Raw genomic sequence first — 21576 nt, 5'->3', positions numbered from 1 at the left:
TAGAGTTCTTGGCAGTCTGGGCAATTTGCCGGGGTGTCTGAGTTATAGTGATTCAGTAGGCCTCGTGAAGGATACGAGTCCGTTTGTAGCATTCGAAACGCGGCCGCCTGCGCGCCTGAATTGTGGGATAAGCGATATTCAGCATGTGCACTTCGACATGCTTCGAGTTTGACCTACACGAGACGGCAGGCGTCGCCCTTACAGTGAAAATAAAAGAGAAACGCATGAGGCTAGTGCAACTATCCTTACTCTAACCATCTCTTCCTTACTATACATACTCACTGTTTGCAAGCTTACCCTTGGTGCAGTGGTATCATGAGCGGGAAGTCTGCTATCTTGTGTATGGCGACCTAATAGTGTGGAAACGCCTACTTTCAGTATTCTGCATTATCCCCTATTAGGAGGTGCAGTCGTGACAATTCTGCTAATGAACCTCCTCTTTGCCACTGACACCATGGTCTCACACCCTCACTAAGGAAATCTAGCATAGGAGGCCCGATTGGTTCGTGCAAGTCTATCCCTTCGTAGCAGGAAGGGCCTGCTTTTAGTAATGGCACTTTTGAAATTGAAGGGTCACCCACCATTAGGTTCAAGTTGGTGTCATCATGCTGCCTCACGGAGGTGTGACATTGTTGTCATGTGATGAGCTTCCTTCGTAGGTGGAAGCGCAGTTGCATTGACGTGTGAATGCCATGTAATGCAAAAGTACCTTTTCGATGCATGACTTTTGCCAACTCAACATAAAGGCTATGGAATATAATGGCAACTCCAAAATTTATGTAATGTGTGCTCTGTTAGATAACTTCCTTACATACCTGCAAATACAGGGAGGCACCAAAATGAAGCCACAATGGCAACAGGGTGCTATTTATGAGGGCCTGACTTTTTTGTGATGCTGTGCCGCTTATGGTGTGTACTAGTGAGGAAGTTCGCACAAAATGATCTATGTGGTGCTTAAACAGCTTGCATGCAGCCACGAAAGGAAAAAAAAAAAACTGGCACGTCCCCATACAACAGTAGGACAAAGTTGCAAATTAAACTCACATGAGTTTTTTAGAAAGAAAGCTTCGGAGTTGAAACTGAATATGACAAATCAGGTTTCCACAGGAGTGATATGACATGTAGTAATGGTACTTTCATAATATGCTCAAAGATATCCAAATATATTTCATAAGATATTCAAATTTGGTGTTAAAATTTGTCCAGATACAATATCCTTGGGATGTCTTTAACCTACTTACTGCCGCTCTCCGTTTATACTCATTTTGTGTTTTCAGCGCACTCCCTGCATCACTAGAAGCAACTCATGCAAGACAGAACATTTGCATATCTGTTAGATGAGATATCATCTAAACACAACAAACACTTGTTAAATTTCTGACTGCAAGTGGAGCAAACCTCTCAGTGCTCTGTCACTCTGTCTCGACAGAGCAGCCATGGCGAATCAGTGGGGCAGCTCTGTCTACACTTTGACAGAGATTCATAAATTGTTAATGAATGATTTGTTGGGAGGAACTGACGATGAAAAAGAAACTTCTATGTAGCATTATATGTTCACTGAACCAACACATAAAGAAAAACCTTTCCAGTCAAAGGGTTAATAGGATATCTGAAATTGGGCATCAGAGGGGTGTTCCATTTGTCTTTTGTAGCGATGCATAGACAGTGTGGCATAATTTGGGTATCCAACAGATTGAGTGCTTCTAAATGTGTTTGGATGTTCCTTGAATGCAAAAACATGACAAGTTGAAAATTTCATGCAAGTACTCCTTTGAGAAAACTTTACCTGTGCTGTAAATGATGGATGTGTCTTAAGTAAGATGGTTATACCGTCGTGTAGGTGTCCTCTCCGTGGAAGACGAACTCCTCCAGGGAGAGCTGCCACGACGCAGTGGGAGTGAACTTCAACTCAAACGCAGCAAGGTCTACTTTGGTGCTGTCCCACCAGACTTCGACGCATCCAAGTATGTTTGCGTGTTCTCGTTTGCTCATGTATTTACTTAAAGCTCTAGTTTTCTCTTTGAGTTATGGCTACTGAGTTAGAGTCTAGAGTGGTGCAAACGGCTACACATAATAATAATAATAATAATATTTGGGGTTTTACGTGCCAAAACCACTTTCTGATTATGAGGCACGCCGTAGTGGAGGACTCCGGAAATTTTGACCACCTGGGGTTCTTTAACGTGCACCTAAATCTAAGCACACGGGTGTTTTCGCATTTCGCCCCCATCGAAATGCGGCCGCCGTGGCTGGGATTCGATCCCGCGACCTCGTGCTCAGCAGCCCAACACCATAGCCACTGAGCAACCACGGCGGGTACGGCTACACATAACATGTTGTTCTTGGGTGTAATGATGTTCAGAACATCTTTGCAACACTATAAGCCGTCTCAAGAACTCATTCAAGCGGAACTAGACATTGGGGAGATTTAGTATGTCCGGTATTCGGGTAAACGCAAGCGGACTGGGTGTTTTACCAGATGAGCGGGGGGTGCAAAAATGAATGGCCTGCTTAATAGTGCTGGGCGAACCTGGTTGTGAACACAGAGCTAATATTGCAGTAATAAAGTGAATTCTACTTCGCTGCTGGTGTAAATTGTTGGCACCGGTGTAATCACGTTGCTGCCAGATATTTATACCAGGAGCAAAGTAAAATATCCTTGGTTACTACAATATTGGCTGTTTGTCTGGTTGAGGTCTGCACCACCAGGTGGCTGCGCCTAGCAGGCCATTGTCCATTCTAAAGCCCCTTGATAATTTGAAAGTAGTGACACTCTCCTCCCCACGGCGCTTTCCTCCTCGATTCTCCTCGCACGCCACCTGCGTGCCCTGCGCATGGCACGCTTGTTCTCCTTGGCTCCCACAGATGGGCTGCAGCATTCGATGGAGGCACATGATTTTGGGCCAGTTTGGCGCGGTAAATTTTGTAAAATGGTGTTAACAGCATCAAAAATGCTGAAGGTAATGTTTATGAGGAGGTTGGTTTCTTCTTGAAGCCGCATGAATGGGGCATACTGATGTAAAAGGAGCTTTGAGGCGATTTCTTTACTGCGGACATTTTTTCTGCCACATGATAAGATGCTTTACTTTGTGTGTCTGATCTAGTATATTGCTTGTGGCACATCACTCTGTGTTTGGCTTTTCTTTTTCTTGCCTGTGCATGCACGTGTAGTGTCAAAAGTATTATATTCAATGTGCCCTATTATACTGAATTAGTCGCGAGTGCCTCATCCGTCCATGTGTTTGTCTTCTCAGTGTGAAAGTAGCTCCTGTGGTTTGATCGCTCAATCGAATAGGATGGTTGCGCAATTCAAGTGCGAGCAAGCATGCGCGATCATGTGAGCACCCCTTGGTTGCCTGTATCCATGAGAAAACCAAACAATAATCGTCATGTACTCATGCTTGCGTGACAGCCCAGTTCAAATCAAATTCAAGAACTGAAAAAATGCAATGTGGACTAGCTAGCATTCGTCACCCGCAATACCGTAGTTGCCATTAATTTTTTTTTTTTCAGGGCCTGCGTTCATTGTATCTAAGCGACTGGCATGCACATCGAAGTAAGCTGGAAAGGAAGCTCCTCTACAAGCCGCTATTTCGATTTTCAGTAAAACAGGCAACGTATCTTAACAATCACGAAAAATGCAATCGAGAGGCTGTGTCTTCGCACATAATTGTTCACAGCGGAAAGCTAACAGTTGACGACATGCGAGGCGATGGAGTACTAGCAGAATGTTTAGTACACTGAGGGCACTCCCATTTTTATGCAACGTACAAATTGTCGCAGCAAAAACGCTGGTGAGCAGGCCAGAAGAATCAAACAAAATGAAGCATTAGGGGATGCTTTGATACAAGCAATAAGAAAGGCACCTTACCCTGCAAAGAACACTGTTCTTTGTTGGAACAAAGTTCTTTCGGCCAAAGTTGTGCAGCCACTGCTTCTTCTGCAAGCTGTCAGGCTTACCTTGTGGTATCATAAAAAATGCACAACCATTTTCAGGCTTCTTGCTGCAGTTATATCCGCTACAGCATGGCATAGCGCCAGCACAGTACCGCAGGAGCTGTTCGCAGAACTATTACATCAAACCTTGCCATGTTCAAACTGTAATGAATGTATAGGCTTACATTAAGTATTTCAGAATCAGAATCAGTTTTTATTTTCCTCAAGGAAAGGAAAGTATTGGATATAACAAAGGTATTTTTCTGCCACAGCAAGCTTGCAAAAACTGTGTTACTACTTCGGCCAAGTTCACAACCTGTTAAACTGTATTGTCCTTTTGCATACGAATTTGTTATAACAAGGATTGATTATATGAACACATACTCTAACAGAAAGAGAAGCAAGCTAGCAATTGTCTCCTGAAAGGGTCACCACACCCACAGACTATAAAAATAAAGAAACATTTAGGTATATTAGGTATATTTGATTTCTAAACCAAACTAGGCCACTGCAAAAGCTGTGGCTGTAGAGTGCCATAGGAATGTGCCTTAATTCCATCAATCCAGGTGGCGCAGAAGCTCGACACAGTGCTGCCACAGACAGCAGCTTCTGAACTTCCAGCGAGACTATTCTGTACTCACTGTGTGACAACGCGCCATTTGACTGTACACACAGGTTCAGCACTGTGGGTTTCCAGAGCTTCATAGGCTGCATGAAGAACCTCCAGGTTGAGACGACACCGTTGGATTTGCTGAAATATGAAGCATACGGTGTGGATCCTGGTTGCAGTGAAAAGGTACGGCTCTCTTTCCCTGCTTACTGGCTCTCTTCGTAAGTTCAATCAATCAATCAATCAATCAATCAATCAATCAATCAATCAATCAATCAATCAATCAATCAATCAATCAATCAATCAATCAATCAACTCTGTTTGAAAGCAAAGATTTCTTTGTAAACATATGTTTTCGTGTCAAATGTGGTTTCATTTAACAATGCATTGTTTCACATACTAAACAGTTCTTGTGTGCAGTTTTTTTTATAAGTATGCAAATATGTGAAACTTTCATATAACAAATAGAATATTGTTGAAGTTGATTCGGTCTTTGAATCGTGTAGTCACCATTTGTAGATGTGAATACTTTTCTAGTATTTTTCTGGCATTTTAAATTATCAACTGAGGGCAATGAAACATAAAATTCGTGCAGTAGTGAGATAAATGTCATTCCATTGACCGTATAGACATTAAACATGAGAAGTTACATAGTGGAGCATGCAAGACATCACTCAAGGAGCCAGACATTAAACCAGATAAATCGCTGTCATTTTCACTCACGAAAGAGTCTAGAGTATGCAAACAGTTGGCTTATTTATCCCTAATGCTTGATTTATTCTTTTACTTTCGTAGGGAGCCAATCACAGTCGAAATTTTCGACTGTGATTGGCTTTCTCGTGGAGCTTGTGCAATTAAACCAATCCCGACTGAGAAATTCGATCCGGATTGGGCTTGATCAAGACTGAAAGTGGGCCGTGTGGCACCTGTATAATGTGCAATGTAATGATGGAGGCTTGCTAATGTTGTGAATATACTATGATGCGAACATCGTTTTATGTTAAAGAGTGAAAATGGCTCTTCATTGTTCGAATACTATTTGAAATGTGTGTAACATCCTTTTCGATTTGATTTGCTTCTGGCACCATTTGATTCATATTTGATTCAGTCTCAAAAAATTTTTAGTCGTAAACCCCTACAACTCTTGTTACAATTGACTTTTCTGACAGTACTTTCCTTGTTACTTGTCGCCAAACAGAAGGTGAAGTTGGTGAGCTTCAAAGGAACGGGCTACTTGGAGCTGAAAGGGAAGACGCTGGCTGCTGAGGGAAACTTCGGATTCACCTTCCAGTCGATGCAGACGGACGGCCTCATCATGATCTCAACATTCTCAGGAGTTCGGGGGGCTGACAGCAAGAGAGATGTAAGCTGAGCTCCATGATATCTTGTACGTTGATCAAGCTATTCATTGCTGTGGCCTAGTGACCGTGGCAGTTTTCTGCCGAGAACAAGGTTGAGAGTTCAACTGCCAGCCGTAGCAGCCACGTTCTTGGGAGCTCGAAGTGCAAGTGTATGCTCGTGCACTTAGATTTAGACATGGCATTTCTTAAAGCCCACATGTTGTCTTAGTGTGTGAAGATTGCTTGATCAACTAATCAATAATAATACTTAATAATAATGGTAGCAACTTTTAAAAATAGCATCCCCACAGATCTTTGCCTACCCAAAAGTTTAAACTCCTTTGTGTACCTGGTCAATAGCATTACCATAGCTTTGAATCCCTATTTCTGAAACTCAACAACAACAACAACAACAACAACAACAACAACAACAACAACAACAACAACAACAACAATAAAGTTGGCGGCTTTGTGCTAGCGTGGGGCCTGGTATAATGCTGAAACAAGATTCTGAACAAATCCTGTTTCTGTAATGCGATTATTTGTTAATGCGTTATTGCACACGATGAATGTTTTGTTCATTGTAGATGAAAATTTAGGCTTCGATTTGCACTCTTCAGTCATGGTGTCTAACGTAAATATTTACAACGGTTACACATGGTGAACCTACAGTTACCACATGCATTTTGGGCACTTGTGGTGCATGAGGTATACAGGATCATTTCATTTATTTTACCATTTAGTTACACTTCTCCTGCGCATTTTAAGGTGGTAAAATAATATCGGCGTTTGTTTTGACAGAATGTGTAGCACATGCCATAATTAGCAAGTGGTGTATCTCAATAAATAACCAACTTGAAGTGTGGTAATAGACTTCTGGTGCTTAGGGCACACCAGTGGCAGTAACAAAGGCAAACCCGATTGCCGTTTGCAGCACTACTATTCGGTGGCTCTGAAGGATGGTCACATTGAGCTACGCTTGAACGGTGGTGCCGGGGAAGTGGCCTCGCGTTCGGAACAGCGCTACAACGACAACAAATTCCACACCATTACTGTCATCAAGAGGCATCGAAAGTAAGTTGGCGTTACTGCAGTCATTCTTTATTATAACCTACGAAGGCAAGCACAGACTGTTCACTTAAAGGAGTACTTGCATGAAATTTTTTTGTTGCGTTTTCTTTTTTGCTTTTTTTTGAGTAGCCGTCAACACCACAATTATCCTACAAAGCCTCAATTCCTAAAGAGCAAAACAAATAATTAATTACCCTACCTGTTATGCCACCCATTCAAAATGCACGCTAAGTGCAGTGAGAATTCAGACATGAAAAGGGAGAGTTCTCATGTCATTAAAAGTGAACGTAGTGGTCACGTGGTATTACAAACAACTCAAGAGTGGGCCAGTCAGCTCAATGTGATGGTTGAAGGGATTGCAGTGACCGTTACCAAGAGCTGCCAAATCAGGCCTTCCATTGGAAACTGAGGGGAATCCACAGTCTCCTCTTGTCCTGTAGAGTGCTGAATGGACTTGTTTTTCGGTAACACTTTCGTAGTGTGTGTTTGTGCATAAGTCATATCTGGTACCACGAAACTGCCACAATTGGTTTTGAATTTCGGGGACATGATGGGTATTCCTTTTTTCACAGCCGAAACCATGTGCACTTGTTGCACGTTTTGAACTGGTTGCAAAAAAGGTAATGCAATCAATTATTTTTTGTGCTTGCAAGAAATTGAGACTCCATGGCGTAATTACTGCTTTGATGGCCATTCAATAAAGCAATAAAATGAAATGAACATTTTCTGTCACTACTCCTTTAAAGTAAAGTAGACACAGCTATAGTACTCATGTAAGCTGTTTTTATTCTCATTTTTGCATAGTGACCCTTGCTCAACAGTTTACTGAGCTTAGCTGCTCATTACCATGTTACGATTTCGATTTCTTTTTTTTTTCGATTTCTATCTCAAATGGAAATGTTAGTGTTTGCTTGCACGGGAAGAGCATCCGAATGTACTTCCGCACCTTTTCCTGCCACCAGGGAGAAATTATTCGGGCCATCACGAGAAAGCACAATGAGTGTTTAGTGCATAAATATGCCTCTGTAATTTCATTTTCTCTCACTCTACGTCTTTTGACTTGCAACTTATCATGTCTTTTTACTCCTTTCAAAACGGTTTGCATCACAGAGGTGAAGCTTTGTGTGGAGCTCGGTGTTTCAAATGCGGGACCCCTACACGCTGACACATCTTGCCCTCTGACAAGTAGTACATGATATCGAAATAGAAGTGTCATTGAAGATTCCTGTCTTGACTTAGGAGCTTAAAACCGATATGTAGCGAAAGTGTGATGACTGGCTCGGAGAGATTAAGGGGCAAGGCATCTGGGCTGGCTTTATTGCATGTATGAGGTAAGGGTTAAGGACACAGCAGTGCATTGGTGCTCTTAAACGACTCGAAAAAGTTTGCATGGGCCCACAGTTTTCGATGATTCCTGATTTAGACGAGTATGTATTGTGTTTGTTGTTGTTTTTGGATGTAGGATCAATAGAGTTAAATTGCCAGCTGTGGCAGCTGCGTTATGGCATGAATTGAATGGAAAGACACCAGTGTACTGAGTCTTCAGCACCTCATTAATCAATTACAGATAGCCAAAATTAATCTGAAGCCTTTGACTGTAACGTCTCTTATAGAGCAGTTGTTGGTTTTGGACACGAGTTTCATCTCAATTACTTTGGCTCTCTTTCGGAGCTGCTAGGCACAAGAAACCAATGCTCAATGTCTGTGCAGGATTCAGGTCAATGTTGACGACGCTGAAATAGACAGCCTGCGGTTGCCGAAGGGTACAGGCGACATTGAAGGTCCTGGCCTGGGAGGCCTCTTCTTTGGGGGCGTCCGAGGTGGCACTGCCATAGGTGACCAGGCGGCGACCCGGGACCACTTTGTGGGTACCATCAAGGATGCGGTCTTCAATGACGTGTGAGTATAAGGAGTTTTTGAGACAGAAGGAAGTGCTCTTTCTATGTAGCCTTATTCCTTCTGTCTACCTCTTGTGCCATAATTCTTGAATGGGCCCTGAAACACCTTTTATTTTTATTTTATTTTTATTTTAACTGACTGATCAACATGCTTGAATGAGTGCTATGCCTTTTAAGGAAAATGTTTGCAAATAAATTTTTTAGCAGGACCTAATGTTCATAGAGATATATTGAGTGCAATGTTGATTTTTCCCTGTTTCCCCTCAACTCTTCGATTCCTGTCAGCTGGGGTGACACTGGTAGTAGCTCTTTGCATATAACTTCTCACATTCATTTCTTCGTTTCACAGTGCACTTATGACAACCCTTTCAGTTTTGCCTCTGACAAAGCCACCTGAGTGCAACGAAGGAGCATTGACAGGATGGCTGACACATTAATAACTGCTGTTTCCCTTTTACCTAAAAAATCTGGGAGCTCGTGCAGGCTTAAGTGCAGTGGCTAGTATCTGTGGGCCATTGTGCTTCACGGAACATCATCACTACTAACTTTGCTTTAGATGAACAAAAAAAGCAGGAGTTTGAAAATTACAGGAGCAAGCAAGCAATCTGTTATGCAGGGCTGTAGGTTCCCAGCTGTATGGGATGAAATGTTTGGCTTGCACGCACACAGCGGCATTGCCCCCTGATTAGGAACATTTGCTTACCAAGTTCATAAAATGTTGCAGCGCCCTTTGAAAGATTTCTGTGAAATCAGCTAGCTCGATCTCAAGTTATGTTAAAAAGGAATGGTTTTGTGTACAAGTTCGAATAGGTTGTCATGCAAAAGATGTTCGCGGACTATAAAAGATGAACTAGAAGGAACAAGTTTCAATTGCTTTCATGATTTGCTAGCCTCTTCAGGCATTGGCACTGCGGTCTGGTTTGGGCAGACTTCGACGTCGAAGGAACGTTGCTGCTGGTGCCATATTGTTTTTGATGATGCCGGCTGCCTGACCCTGGCCGGTCCAGGAAGGAAAAATAAATGGAAAATATATTCATTTTGGTTGAGGCGTTGATCTCCACTTTCTAACTGCTATTGTTTCAGCTTTTCTTTCTGACAGTATTGTTCATGAGTTCATGAGCAATGTAATAAGCTAAAGCATGAGTCTGACATCTCAAGGTTGACGAGTGGAAGAGCAGAATTCGCATTCTATGAGACATACAGTATTCACATGTGGCTCTTCAGGTTTTGTTGTCTTGTTCATATATGAGCTCATGCACTCTTTCTGCAGGACTGTTTCAGAGCTTGACTCTGCACTTGTGAAAGCCACCATTTCTTTCCTTATTAGGTATACTTACAAGTCAAAATGCATGCAGGTTTGCAAATGTGATAACTTTCTGAAGAAGGAGTGAACGGTGGCTCGTATAAATGAACATTACACATAGTATTTAGTTGAGGTTAGTGCATGTTCTTCTGTTCACTTGTGCGTAGTGAATTTTCTCTTGGTTATGTTGGTGTTTATTTTGTTTGCATGTTAATATGCAAACTGGAGTATCCATCCCTGTCTAAAGACGACTACCCCTATGCAGGCTTCTTGGTACACACATACACATGGACTGTATTCATATGGATGTATACCACAACCATGGATATAAATGTGGGGCAGCACTTGAATACCGAGTTCTGAAAAATGAAAAATATGAGTCGTTACAGCTGTATGATTTGACTTGACGTAGCACACGGCAGCCATAGCCAGAGACCTTGGAAATCTGTCAGGACACTTATAGGTACTACACTTTAACAAGAGCCAGTAAGCTGTTCATTCCATACATTGTCTCTTTGTGCCTCCCTCTAACCTGAATGCACCAATACTTCTTGTGCAGCCTCCTGGGCTTCAACTTCCCGGTGTCGCACGAAGGAGCTGGCATCGGGCGGCTGCTGAAGCGCCCGCGTCCCATGCCACCCGAGCATGACCGAATGGCCGTCCTCACAGAGCAAGAACTTGACCAGTGCTCAGACCAGCCGCCGCCTGACTTGCACGAGAAGGCTGTCAAGTTTGGGGACACTCTCAACAGCCATGTGAAGTTGTTCGATGCCATCGATTTCAAAAACAAGTGAGAACCTGTGGTCTTGCTGTGATCGGTACTTGTGAACTGAAAATGTCTGCTAATTGTTTCATGCGTCTGTTTGCTCCACCACTCGTCCACTGCGAAGGTGATCGTCTGGGCTCTGCAGAGCGATGCACACTGCAGCATCATTCTTAGATCTGTGATTATTCTACCATTACTTTAGATGCACTCATGTGCACTCTCAGTGCACAGAGCTTGAGCTCAGGAGCAGTGCAATGTTGGAAAATGTGGTCCCCATGTGCAGATCTTGGGGGACATGCCCAACATGATTTAACTGGTTAAGAGGCTGAAAATTGTCTAAATGGGCTAGTTCAAGCAAGAGTGGACTAGGGTGTTCAGGCACACCTGCTGTACAAAGAACTCTACCCAGTGCAGGTTTGGAGCTCCTTTCTAGTTCAGCAAATCGAAAGGAGTTTCAGATTGCTATCAACAGTGACTGAGATCACTAATCAGAGTCTCTGGCATTTGTTATCTTTCTTTTTTAATCATTGTTACAGCTTACCACTTGGTCCGGCACCATAATGTAGCCTAGTGTAGTGAAGTGTACCGGTCATATCTCAGGGTTGTTATTGTATAGCTAAGTGGTTGGTCTGAGTGATGCGGAGTGAAAAAAAAAAAGCTGTAGAAGAATTTGTTTACAATTTGAGGTTTTTACCATGATGCAAACCACTTGCAATGCTAGTACTCTTGCAAACCACCTCTGTTAATATTTCACTGCCATTGCTACATTCCAACCTTACACCCTCATGTTCTCATGAACGTTTCAGTAAGTTACATTAAATGGTAAAAAGAAGAAGAAAATAAATGTGCGCAGCTCTTGACACTTTAACGCTAACTTCTCCAAGCATGTGAGAGATGAGAAGTGCTATCTTCTGGTGATAAAATATTAGTGTGCAAGTGCAGTGCATAAGGAGGCACAGTGAAAAGTAAGAATTATGTTTAAGTTTAGTGACAAAGCATCCTATTATCTTAGATAAAGAAAGAGACAGCTGAGAGTTTAATGCGCAGATGTAGAGTTTCTGCGCACAGCTAGCGATGCTTATCTTTGTGAAAAATGTTGAGAAGCTGTTGTCATTTGTCATTGTCCTTATTATTTTCTTTCATATTTGTTCGTGACATTCTTCCTGCGACTATGTTCAATCTGTGCATTACTTTTGCGGAGGCGCTGCTGTGCCAGTGACAAAGTGGATGGTGCGAGCAAACACCTCGACGGTGCATATGTGGCGGGCAGTAAAGCAATTCTTGCCTAGTGCTTCACGAGCCACATTGTTTTCTCCACATTGGTGACCTGGAATAGAACACCACGACATTCCTCGTGCAAATTCCAGGGCAGACCCGGGCGAGCACCTCAGCGTGGGCTTTCTGCTACCCACCGAACATCGTAGTCCGGACGCTGTAGCAGAAATCTTCTGTGCGGAAGTGCTTGCTGCACACCCGAGTTGTAGTCGATGGCTGCCTGCCGGTTCTAGGTTTCGCGACCCAAGCTTCACGTAGCTTCTTCTCCTGCGGCTACGTGTGAAGGCTGGCACTGGGCTGCTTTGCGCACATCCGGCACTGCGGCACCAAGCAGTAGCCTACCTTGTTGGATGCCTTCAAAGGCAGTTACTACCTTTCATAGTGCTTTCAAGCGTTGTGACACCCGAAGCGGGAAACATCCCCTCTTGATCAGAACCGCAGCGCAAGTGGGACTTTAAACTTTCGTTTTCACTTTTGCTTTTATATTTCCGAAACAGCCAACGTAGTCGCTGTGTCCACATGATCCCTCATACCACATCACACTGACGGCGGCGCCAGCTTTTTGAGTGATGGAGCTTGCCCCCAATACTGTATCTGCTACTTTGTTGTTTTGAGAGATGGTCAACTTCCAATGTGCAATTTCCTTTTTTGAAAAACTGTGATTCACTGTCACGGTGCAGCTTTAACGTGAGCCTGGAGCTGCGGACGTACTACCCCAACGGAGTGCTGCTGCTGGCCCAAGCCGGTTCCCTGCATCGGCACTTTGCTCTTGTCCTGTCTGGAGGCCGAGTCTTGCTTGAAATCACAGAGAAGACGTCAAAGAAGCTCCACAGCCATGGTGGCCTTAATGACGGTGACTGGCATCATGTGAGTCTGGCACGAAATCATTAATCTTGTAACTTGACAGACTCAGCACAAATTGTAGAAGCAAGACTTTTATGAAAAAGTCATCAAAATCGCATAGTAAAACAATGTAGGAAGAGTTGCCTTGTTACTACTGTAAGTAGAGATAATTCCGACGCACGCCATGGCACGGTGACCAAACAAACGAATACGAAATAGTATTCAAGATGAGAATATCTGGGTTCACAAGGTGTGCAGTGGTATAGCGGAATTACATGTGTGTTTTAATTATCTAAATATTGGTCCAGTAGTTGAATGCAGCTCCTTGCTCACATTAATGAGGCATCAGTTCAGGTTGCGATTTTTAATTTCGGATGCTCCTACCGATACAGAGAAATCTGAGATACGGGCATGCATCTCTTATTTGTGTAAGGTTTTGTCCTGAATGTGTGTAAGTCGAGACTTGTGGTTTAGCATGGATGACCAGTTAGTCATCATGTGGCTGATTTCTTCCCTGCAGAAAGAATATATATAACATTGGCCTATGTTTGTGCATGTTTTCGGTATCTCATTCACAGCCTAGAATGATACAAGCAGGTCACTTCGTGTCAAAGGCTGATCGAGTCAAGGGTGTGTGATAATATTTGCACTGTCATGCCAGTTTTCCTTAGAGTTTGGTGCTCAGTAGATCATTGTTGTGAGACCTTCAGTAATCATGATTCAGACATACTTCATTACTATTTACACGATGAAATGAAACACTTGTCAAAGAACCCTGTAAAATGAAACTAATAATGAATAGCTGCTTTGTTTTTTGCTTTTTGGTCCCTAAATCTGTAAACTTGCGTGCCCGTTGCTCTCACAGGTTGGCCTTTCAAAGGAAGGCTCCCGACTGACTCTGTCCGTGGACGACAAGGCGGCATTGATGTTGCAGGTGCACAAGCGAATGCATTTCCGCAGCCCGCTATACGTTGGCGGCATTGCGTCAAGCCTCTCCGTCCCTGAGGATCTCGTGAGTATGGCGAATGCCTTGCTCAAGTTCTGACAGACATTGTCACTAGACAGAACACTGCTACATTTCTCTTCATAGCATGCACTGTACAGTGAAACCTCGTTAAACCGTAGTTGGCCGGAGCCCAGAAGAAGTAAATAGTAAACGATAGCACTGCTTAAATGAAATAGCATGAGATCGCCTACTTACCTGTCAGAAATGGAGGAGAGAGTGTGATGAAAAGGGAAAAAACATGCAGCATTTATTTACTTCGCGCGACAAAAGTGTTATTTTCGTTTGATGCCACGGTGGCCTAGCACTGACGACAGCGGCCTCAAACTTACCGAAGCTGTGAGCCAGCATTTCAACCAGCCCCCTCTTCTCGGCAAACACTCGCATTGCAGATTCCTCGTTAGTGTTTCATATTCTCCGTGCGCGGACGCGGTAGCGTTGCACAAGTCGCGGGGCACCTTTTCATTGCGGTGTGCTGTTCTCGTCGCGACAATTGCATTCGTGAGGCTGACGTAATGCACAGCTTCTGCCACTGTCGGGCCTGAATCGCCCGTGCTGTCGCTTTCCGTGTCATCCTTGTCACTGTCGCTAGGCAACACTTCGGCAAAACAGAGGCAACGATGGCGAAAAGTCTAACCTCGCGGCCAACATCTCTTGGCGGCTGCAGCAGTGCTGCCGAGCAACTTCTTCACATCCAAATGACACACACCGTTGTCAACAGTAGACCCATGTTGCGTGCCAGCGCCGACATCTTCATGTCACGTTCGACAGCACGAACAATGTCAAATTTTTCTTCTATGCTGACCACCCGGCGTCTCTTTCATCCAAGCTGCGGTATGACACGAGTCCTTGTTTGCATGACGCCACAACGCTCTCTGGGATGGCGCCTAAATGATGTTGATGTTGATGTGGCTTCATGCGCAAATGCACAGGGTGCTTGGAGGCTGTTGCTCTGATCTCTGAGGCTTATTGTTCTGCCGGGCCTCCCTATGGAGACAAAGCACCGCCGTGTTTGCACGACAAAAAGTGTAAACACTACGTGTTAACCAATACCTACGCAATAAGCTGGTACGGTTTATGCAGATACAAAACACATTATGTTTAATGGCCGCTGAGTCGGGGATTTGACTTTGCTACTTTTAAAACAAAACTACTGTTTAAGCGGGCACGGTTTAACAAAGTTTTACTGTATTTACTCACTTCTAACGCATCCTCGATTATAATGCACACCTCGACATTTATACTGCATGCTCACAGAAATACAAAATGCACTACTCTTGACTGCCCCTTCCCCAGATATTCGTAGTAAGACCGAGAAATTGCAGCTTGCCTTGACGTGGAAAAGGAACATTTTGTGTGTTCAAAAGACAGTGGACCAGGTGCCACTTGTCGGATACCAGCTGTAGGTTGTGTTGAACGATGACATACATATGGCAGTTGCAAGAGCACCAGCGCACCCTGTTTTAGAGGTAATCTGCGGCGTGTGCAACAAGTGGGCGGGCCGAGATGACATGGCGTCGTGTGCGCTGTCTTTCCGTGGGTTTATCACTGGAGGTTGCACCATTTTGAGTTTCGGAGATGTGTTGAAGCGAGAGGCCTTTTCATAATATAGCATCGTCCCACAGCGGTGGACATTATCAGCCGTGGGGGCGGAGTGGAGGCGAAAGTGTGGCTAGCTTTGCTCTGTGCCGCTGATGTGGAGATGTTGACACGGCATGAAAACGTATCTTTCGTGGACGACTCTCAGATTCGACAAAATGAATTTTCTTTTTCTCATTCAAGTTTGCTTTTTCTGGCTACCAAATAGGAAAGTTTTGCGGCCCCTTCTGTGTAAGAAAAATCTATTGATGACTGTACTCTTTTGCATAAAAGGCGTTATTCAATATAACAAAATTTCGATATAACAAATCAAATTGTCTATTTCACTGGCTTTCTTTTATAGAGGTTTAACTGTATTAAAATTGTCTATAAACACACTTAGTTAGATTGAGGTTCTACATACATGTTGCTTTATGGAAAAGAAGCTATAAAAAGTTAAATACTTCAATATATCATGAATTATGTTATATTTAAGTTTGTTATATTGTGGTTTAACTGTACCTTGCTAGGTGCTTTTTATGCTTTGCCCTTTGTGTGAAATGGTGACTTTATTTTTGTCTGAAGCATTGGAGGAAGCTTGTACAAGCTGTTTAATATGTTTGCTCAATCCTAGCATGCACTTCCGTTCCGAAAAAAATTACTTAAAAATGACATGTGCATTAGACGCAAGTACAAAATCAAAACTGCAATAGTGGCAGGCTGTTGTCATTGGGGCTAAAAGATTTATGCAACTTAATCTACACATCTCTGTGGGCCTGCTACTTTCAAGGCAGAGGGAGCATCACATGACAAATTCAAAACCTAGCTGCCATTCTATACACTTTCAACATCCGTCAGGCTGTTGATTTCACCATTTTGTCTCTGATCGGTGAAAAGGGCGGCTATGCCTTCTGTGTTTGGCTCAAGATTGGGTACACATTATAATCGAGGGAACCTTACAATTTGGTAAATATGGTACTCCAATGATATTCATGTACGGCTGGGTTCTCATAAATGATTGATGGAGACCCTTCTTAGCCGTATGATCAAAGCTGTCTGGCATGCTATGTGCAACACTGCTGCAACCTTGTCAATGTAATAACTTTTCCTACAAAAAAAAAATGTCATTCTTAAAACCAAATGTTTCTGCGCCAACTCATCGAGGATTAAACAACGAATGCCGCCGAGTGCAGTCTTATAAAAGATCTTGATTATATTGGGAAGGGGTTTCACTTCGGCTGATAATCTTTTTTTCCTGGTTTTCCTGGATCGACGGGATAAGGCGGTGGATGTGGGTACAAGGGGACAACGAACTGGGGGTGACACTGCTTGACACTAAAGACAAGAGGCTACTGTTGTGCTTCGCCTGTTTGATCTCCAAGAAAAGAATCAAGTTGACCCCAAAACATCCGGTTTAATAAATTGCATGTTTAAGGCGAAGCTTTCTATCACACTCCCTCGCCCCCCCCCCCCCCCCTCACTTTGTATGGACGGCTGTCTGGTCGAGTAAACTGGGCTGATCCCAGTGACAGTATAATCAAATGTGATGACTTGGTTCTCTGATCGTGCTACTAGTGCAAGATATGTGTCCTGTCAAGGGCGTTTTATGTGGTTTGTAACATAGGCTGTTACTGGAGGCATTGCGAAGTCACAGTACTCGAATACCCAATAGTGTTAGCCAGCATAGAGCTAACCAGTAGGTGTCCGTTCTGGTTAGCTTAGTTATCACTTGACTTTGACGATCATCGTTTGGTAGTTTTGGACCAACTTGTTCTTTAGTTGGAGAGGTTATTAACTTCATAATTAATAAGGACAGCATTGTCTCTGTGAATAGTGGTGGCCACCTCATTCGCAAGTTGCGGCAATTATTGATTCCTGCAACTTTGTTTCTGCATTCACTGTAGACACTTGAATTTGATGGCGAGTCTAGGTGTTCATTCATGGAGGAGGACGCAATGTTAGCTTGGAGGAAATAGTGTGACAAAACTGTGGAATGTGGAGGAAAAGCTTGAGTGTGATAGGAAGTACGCATCATGGAAATTCAGAACCAGTTGAAGTCATTCACATTGCATGTGCAAAGCCTCTGTTGGCAGCATGTATTCTACGACACAGCTCTGATAAAAAAAAATTTGATTTGCACTAAGTATGTGACTAATCGTACTGCAGTCCTGCCAATGGTTTTGGTCATAGAGTGTAAACAGAGTCATGAATATGTTTGGAGAACGAGAGCTAAAGTGGGACTGATCGTAATTTTGATTTCAAAAATTGTCACTAGACATTGCTGGCTCACATTGCTTGTAACTGCTACTTCATTACTCTGCAGTTTTCACTGAAGACTGGCCTGTGCGTGTAGCTTACACGCCTGGAAACTCTCCCGAATTTTTCGTGATGTTCAAGAAATTGGGCTCCTTCTACGATTTCACGAATACTGCACCATATCTTATGGAAAATAATTTATGTTCACGAATATATGTTGAAACATTGAGCGGCACGAAATTGCATAAAATGTATGCAAGAAACAGATTATGACATCATCTTCTTCACCCTCTTATGACAGCGCAAGGTGCCATATAAGCCACAGGATACTTGGTACGAGCTAGTTTATTCAGTAAAGTTCCTTAAGCAGGTGAGATCGGCAACAGTAAAATCGCTGAAAAAGTAACTGATCTGAAAGCAATGTGCTACTTCTTAACATCCGATGTGGTAAGCTTGCTGCTGTTGGTGTGTTGACTCCTAAAGGTAAGCGATTGTTAATAAAGTATGTGTTTAGCCCACAAAAGGTACTACGGCCAGGACAAACAAACAAAAAATAAAAAAATATGTGGCCTATTGTTCACCCGTATTGTGAAGTTTACGGGATTTTTACAAACTTAAAGTTCTCAGGTTGGCAGGTATGAAATTATGTGATGCTACTTGACGAAACACAAATTCATTCAGCGAGTGGAAACACAGACAGTATTATAGAATGCCAGCAAATTTGTCAAACAGGCTAAATTCAGTGGGTTGTTTTCATTAGCAATAAGTCGAACCTCGTAACGAAGTCGCCCAAGGCATGAAAATATGTTCGTTATATTGGATATTCGTTGTAAGTATATAATATACTACATGCTGATATGGGTAAGAAAAGCTATATTTTACTTTATTATATCCGACAATTCATTATATCCATGTTCATTGTACCAAAATTATGCAAAGTGCATTAATCTTTGAACCATTAAGCAGTTCAGTTAATTAAAAAAATGTTTTTATAGCTGTGTGATGTGGTTATAAGCTGAGTACCACTGTGTGCTTGCAGGTAAAAGAGAGCTTCAAGGGTTGCATCCGGAACTTCAATGTCAACAACAGATATGTGGACTTGGCCAGCGGAGAGTCGAATGGTGTTGGACAGTGCTTTGCCAACATAGAGCCTGGAGCATTCTTCCAGGGAGATGCCTACGCTGTTTACGGTATGTCAAAAAATTCTTTGTCAAAAGGGGCAATCTTCATAGGGGGCTTAAATATGCGCTCTTTTTGGTTCTTATCGGCCGTGTAATTATGGCGCTGAGCGCCCCTACTGGAATCCAGTTTGGGACCTCTCCCACCCTCCGGTAGCCGTTGCAGAACAAAAGGGAGAGGCGTAGAGATGACAGACTAGGAGAACGCCATCGCAAAGATGACGAGGTGCACCCTGATCCCCGCAAAAATTACAAGGGTCCGCAATGAATATGCAGAGACTAATTGCTTTGCTTCAATTGGGGAACTGCTTGAAAAATTAGAAAAATAAAGCGTAATAAATGGCCTTGCGAGAACGTTTGCAGCCACAAGTCCGAAGGTTAGACAAATCCATGTACTAAGCGTCACTCCCATGGTAGTGGAGCAGTCACAATGCTATAGTTCCCTCTAATAATTCTTGCACGAAGCTTTGTGGCGGTCACAAAAAGTCGCAAGCTCAGTGTTGCTTACCTTTATTGTCCTTTCTGTTAGGTCAGTTTTCCATTCCCAGTTGCGTGTATAGTATGCAATGGCGTTGCCCTTATATTTGCTACTAGAGACTTCTATGAGGAGCAAGACACTTGTCGTGTAAGTTAGTGAGGTCAGAGTAGGGTCTTGTACTCATGGCCTTTTTCAGATACACTGAGATTAGTACTCCAACATCAAAATAGGGCGTGGGGAGGGGGGTTCTTTACTGGTTTCACAGAATGCCCTGCAGATTCTGCATTTGAGCACCTCCCATTTTAGAGATTTGCGTGACGCACTATCCACGTTACGGGTGCTTTTCATTTCAGCTGCCTCTCTTTGGCCCATACATGACGTTTGTAAAGTCTTGCCACTTGGCAGCTAGTGTATGCTATTGTGCTAATGTGTACAAGCCAGATGGAGTCAGGTGCTACAAATTTATACATACTGTGTGTCCACTAGAGCTCTAATTATTATGCTGATGCATTGATGCTTGATATAAAGCACACTAAATTAAGGTCAGTTGCACTAAATTTGTACACAATACAGTGACACCTCGTTTAACCGTAGTTAGCCGGAGCTCGGAAAAAGTACGTAATAAACGATAGTACTGCTTAACCGAAATAGCACGAGATCGCCCACTTACCTGTCAAGAACGGAACTCAGAGAGAGCGCGATGAAAGGGGAAAAACATGCAGTATTTGTTTACTTTGCGCGACAAAAGTGTTATTTTCGTTTGATGCCGTGGCGGCCTAGCAGCGACGACAGCGGCCTCAAACCTACTGAAGCTACAAGCCAGTTTTTCAGCCAGCCTCCTCTTCCCGGCAAACACTCGCATGGCAGATTCCTCATTGGCGGTGCATGTTCTCCATGCACACTGGCGGTAGCGCTGCAGAACTTGCGGGGCACCTTTTTCATTGCGGAGTGCTGTTTTCGTCGTGATGATTGCATTCATGAGGCTGACGCAATGCACAGCTTCTGCCACTGTCGAGCCTGAATCGCCCGTGCTGTCGCTTTCCGTGTCGTCCTCATCACTGTCGCTAGTCGACACTTCGGGAACAACAGAGGCAACGATGGGGAAAAGTCGAGCCTCGTAGACGACATCTCTTCACGGTCGCAGCAGCGCTGCCGAGCAACTTCTTTGTATTCCAAATGCCACACCCCGTAGTATCCCTGTCGCATGCCAACGCCGATTTCTTCGTGTCACGTTTGATAGCACAAACGATGTCTAATTTTTCTTCTATGCTGAGAACCCGACGTGTTTTTTTGTCCGAGCTACGGTATGACATGAGTGCTTGCTTGCACAATGCCACAATTCTCTCTAGCACGGCGCTGAAATGATGTTGATGTGGCTTCACGCGCAAACGCACAGGGTGCTTGGAGGCCGTTATGATTTCTGAGGCATGTTCTGCCGGGGCCGGGCCGCCCGATGGAGACAACGCACTGCCGTGTTTGCATGGCAAAAAGTGGGAACACTACGTGTTAACCGATACGTACGCAATAAACTGGTACGGTTTATGCGGATACCAAACATTATGTTCAATCGCCACTGATTTGGGGATTTGACTTTACTACTTTTAAAACGAAACTACTGTTTAAGTGGAGATGGTTTGATGAGGTTTTACTGCATTTGTTTTACTGGTACTGTCATTATTGAAGTCTTCCAAGTTTCTATGCTTCTCTTTAGCAAAAACAAACAAGACGGAATGAAGTTCACGGGAAGATCGAGGCTTCAAGTTACTCACTTTTCTTAGTAGTACACCATTATATTTGCTTTACTGGAAAAGGACTGATGTGACAGGGAAAACAGATGTGGCTTAACAAGTGGTGCTCAAGAGTAAAATAAATTAGAGTTCCTTAAGAATGAGCTTTGTTCTGTCATACTTTGTCCAGTTTGTGCTGATTCAGTGAACTTCACTTAAGATGCACTTCTCATGAGATGAAATGTTTACATTCCCCTCTTGTTTGTATCAAAGAGAGTTTTGGTAATGTTGTACTGAGGTCTGTGCTTCTTTGT

General features: G+C 43.4%; 1 protein-coding gene across 5 annotated transcripts in view; it reads left to right on the top strand.

Moving 5' to 3' along the window:
* The window catches only part of wb (wing blister), a 199509-nt gene that overhangs the window by 137443 nt on the left and 40490 nt on the right, over positions 1-21576 (top strand). For 3 of the 5 annotated variants that reach the window (XM_075669111.1, XM_075669112.1, XM_075669110.1), the window contains exons 52-60: positions 1841-1964; positions 4612-4732; positions 5745-5909; positions 6821-6960; positions 8668-8856; positions 10718-10948; positions 12880-13066; positions 13908-14054; positions 18919-19069. In XM_075669111.1, coding sequence (XP_075525226.1) covers positions 1841-1964; positions 4612-4732; positions 5745-5909; positions 6821-6960; positions 8668-8856; positions 10718-10948; positions 12880-13066; positions 13908-14054; positions 18919-19069 — 1455 coding nt within the window. The remainder of the gene's footprint in view (positions 1-1840; positions 1965-4611; positions 4733-5744; positions 5910-6820; positions 6961-8667; positions 8857-10717; positions 10949-12879; positions 13067-13907; positions 14055-18918; positions 19070-21576) is intronic. The other 2 variants (XR_012822763.1, XM_075669113.1) reach the window with 1 other exon arrangement.

The sequence above is a fragment of the Dermacentor variabilis genome, chromosome 9, assembly GCF_050947875.1.
Source record: "Dermacentor variabilis isolate Ectoservices chromosome 9, ASM5094787v1, whole genome shotgun sequence".
Classification (NCBI taxonomy): domain Eukaryota; kingdom Metazoa; phylum Arthropoda; class Arachnida; order Ixodida; family Ixodidae; genus Dermacentor; species Dermacentor variabilis.
This window is presented reverse-complemented; position numbering and strand designations above follow the sequence as displayed.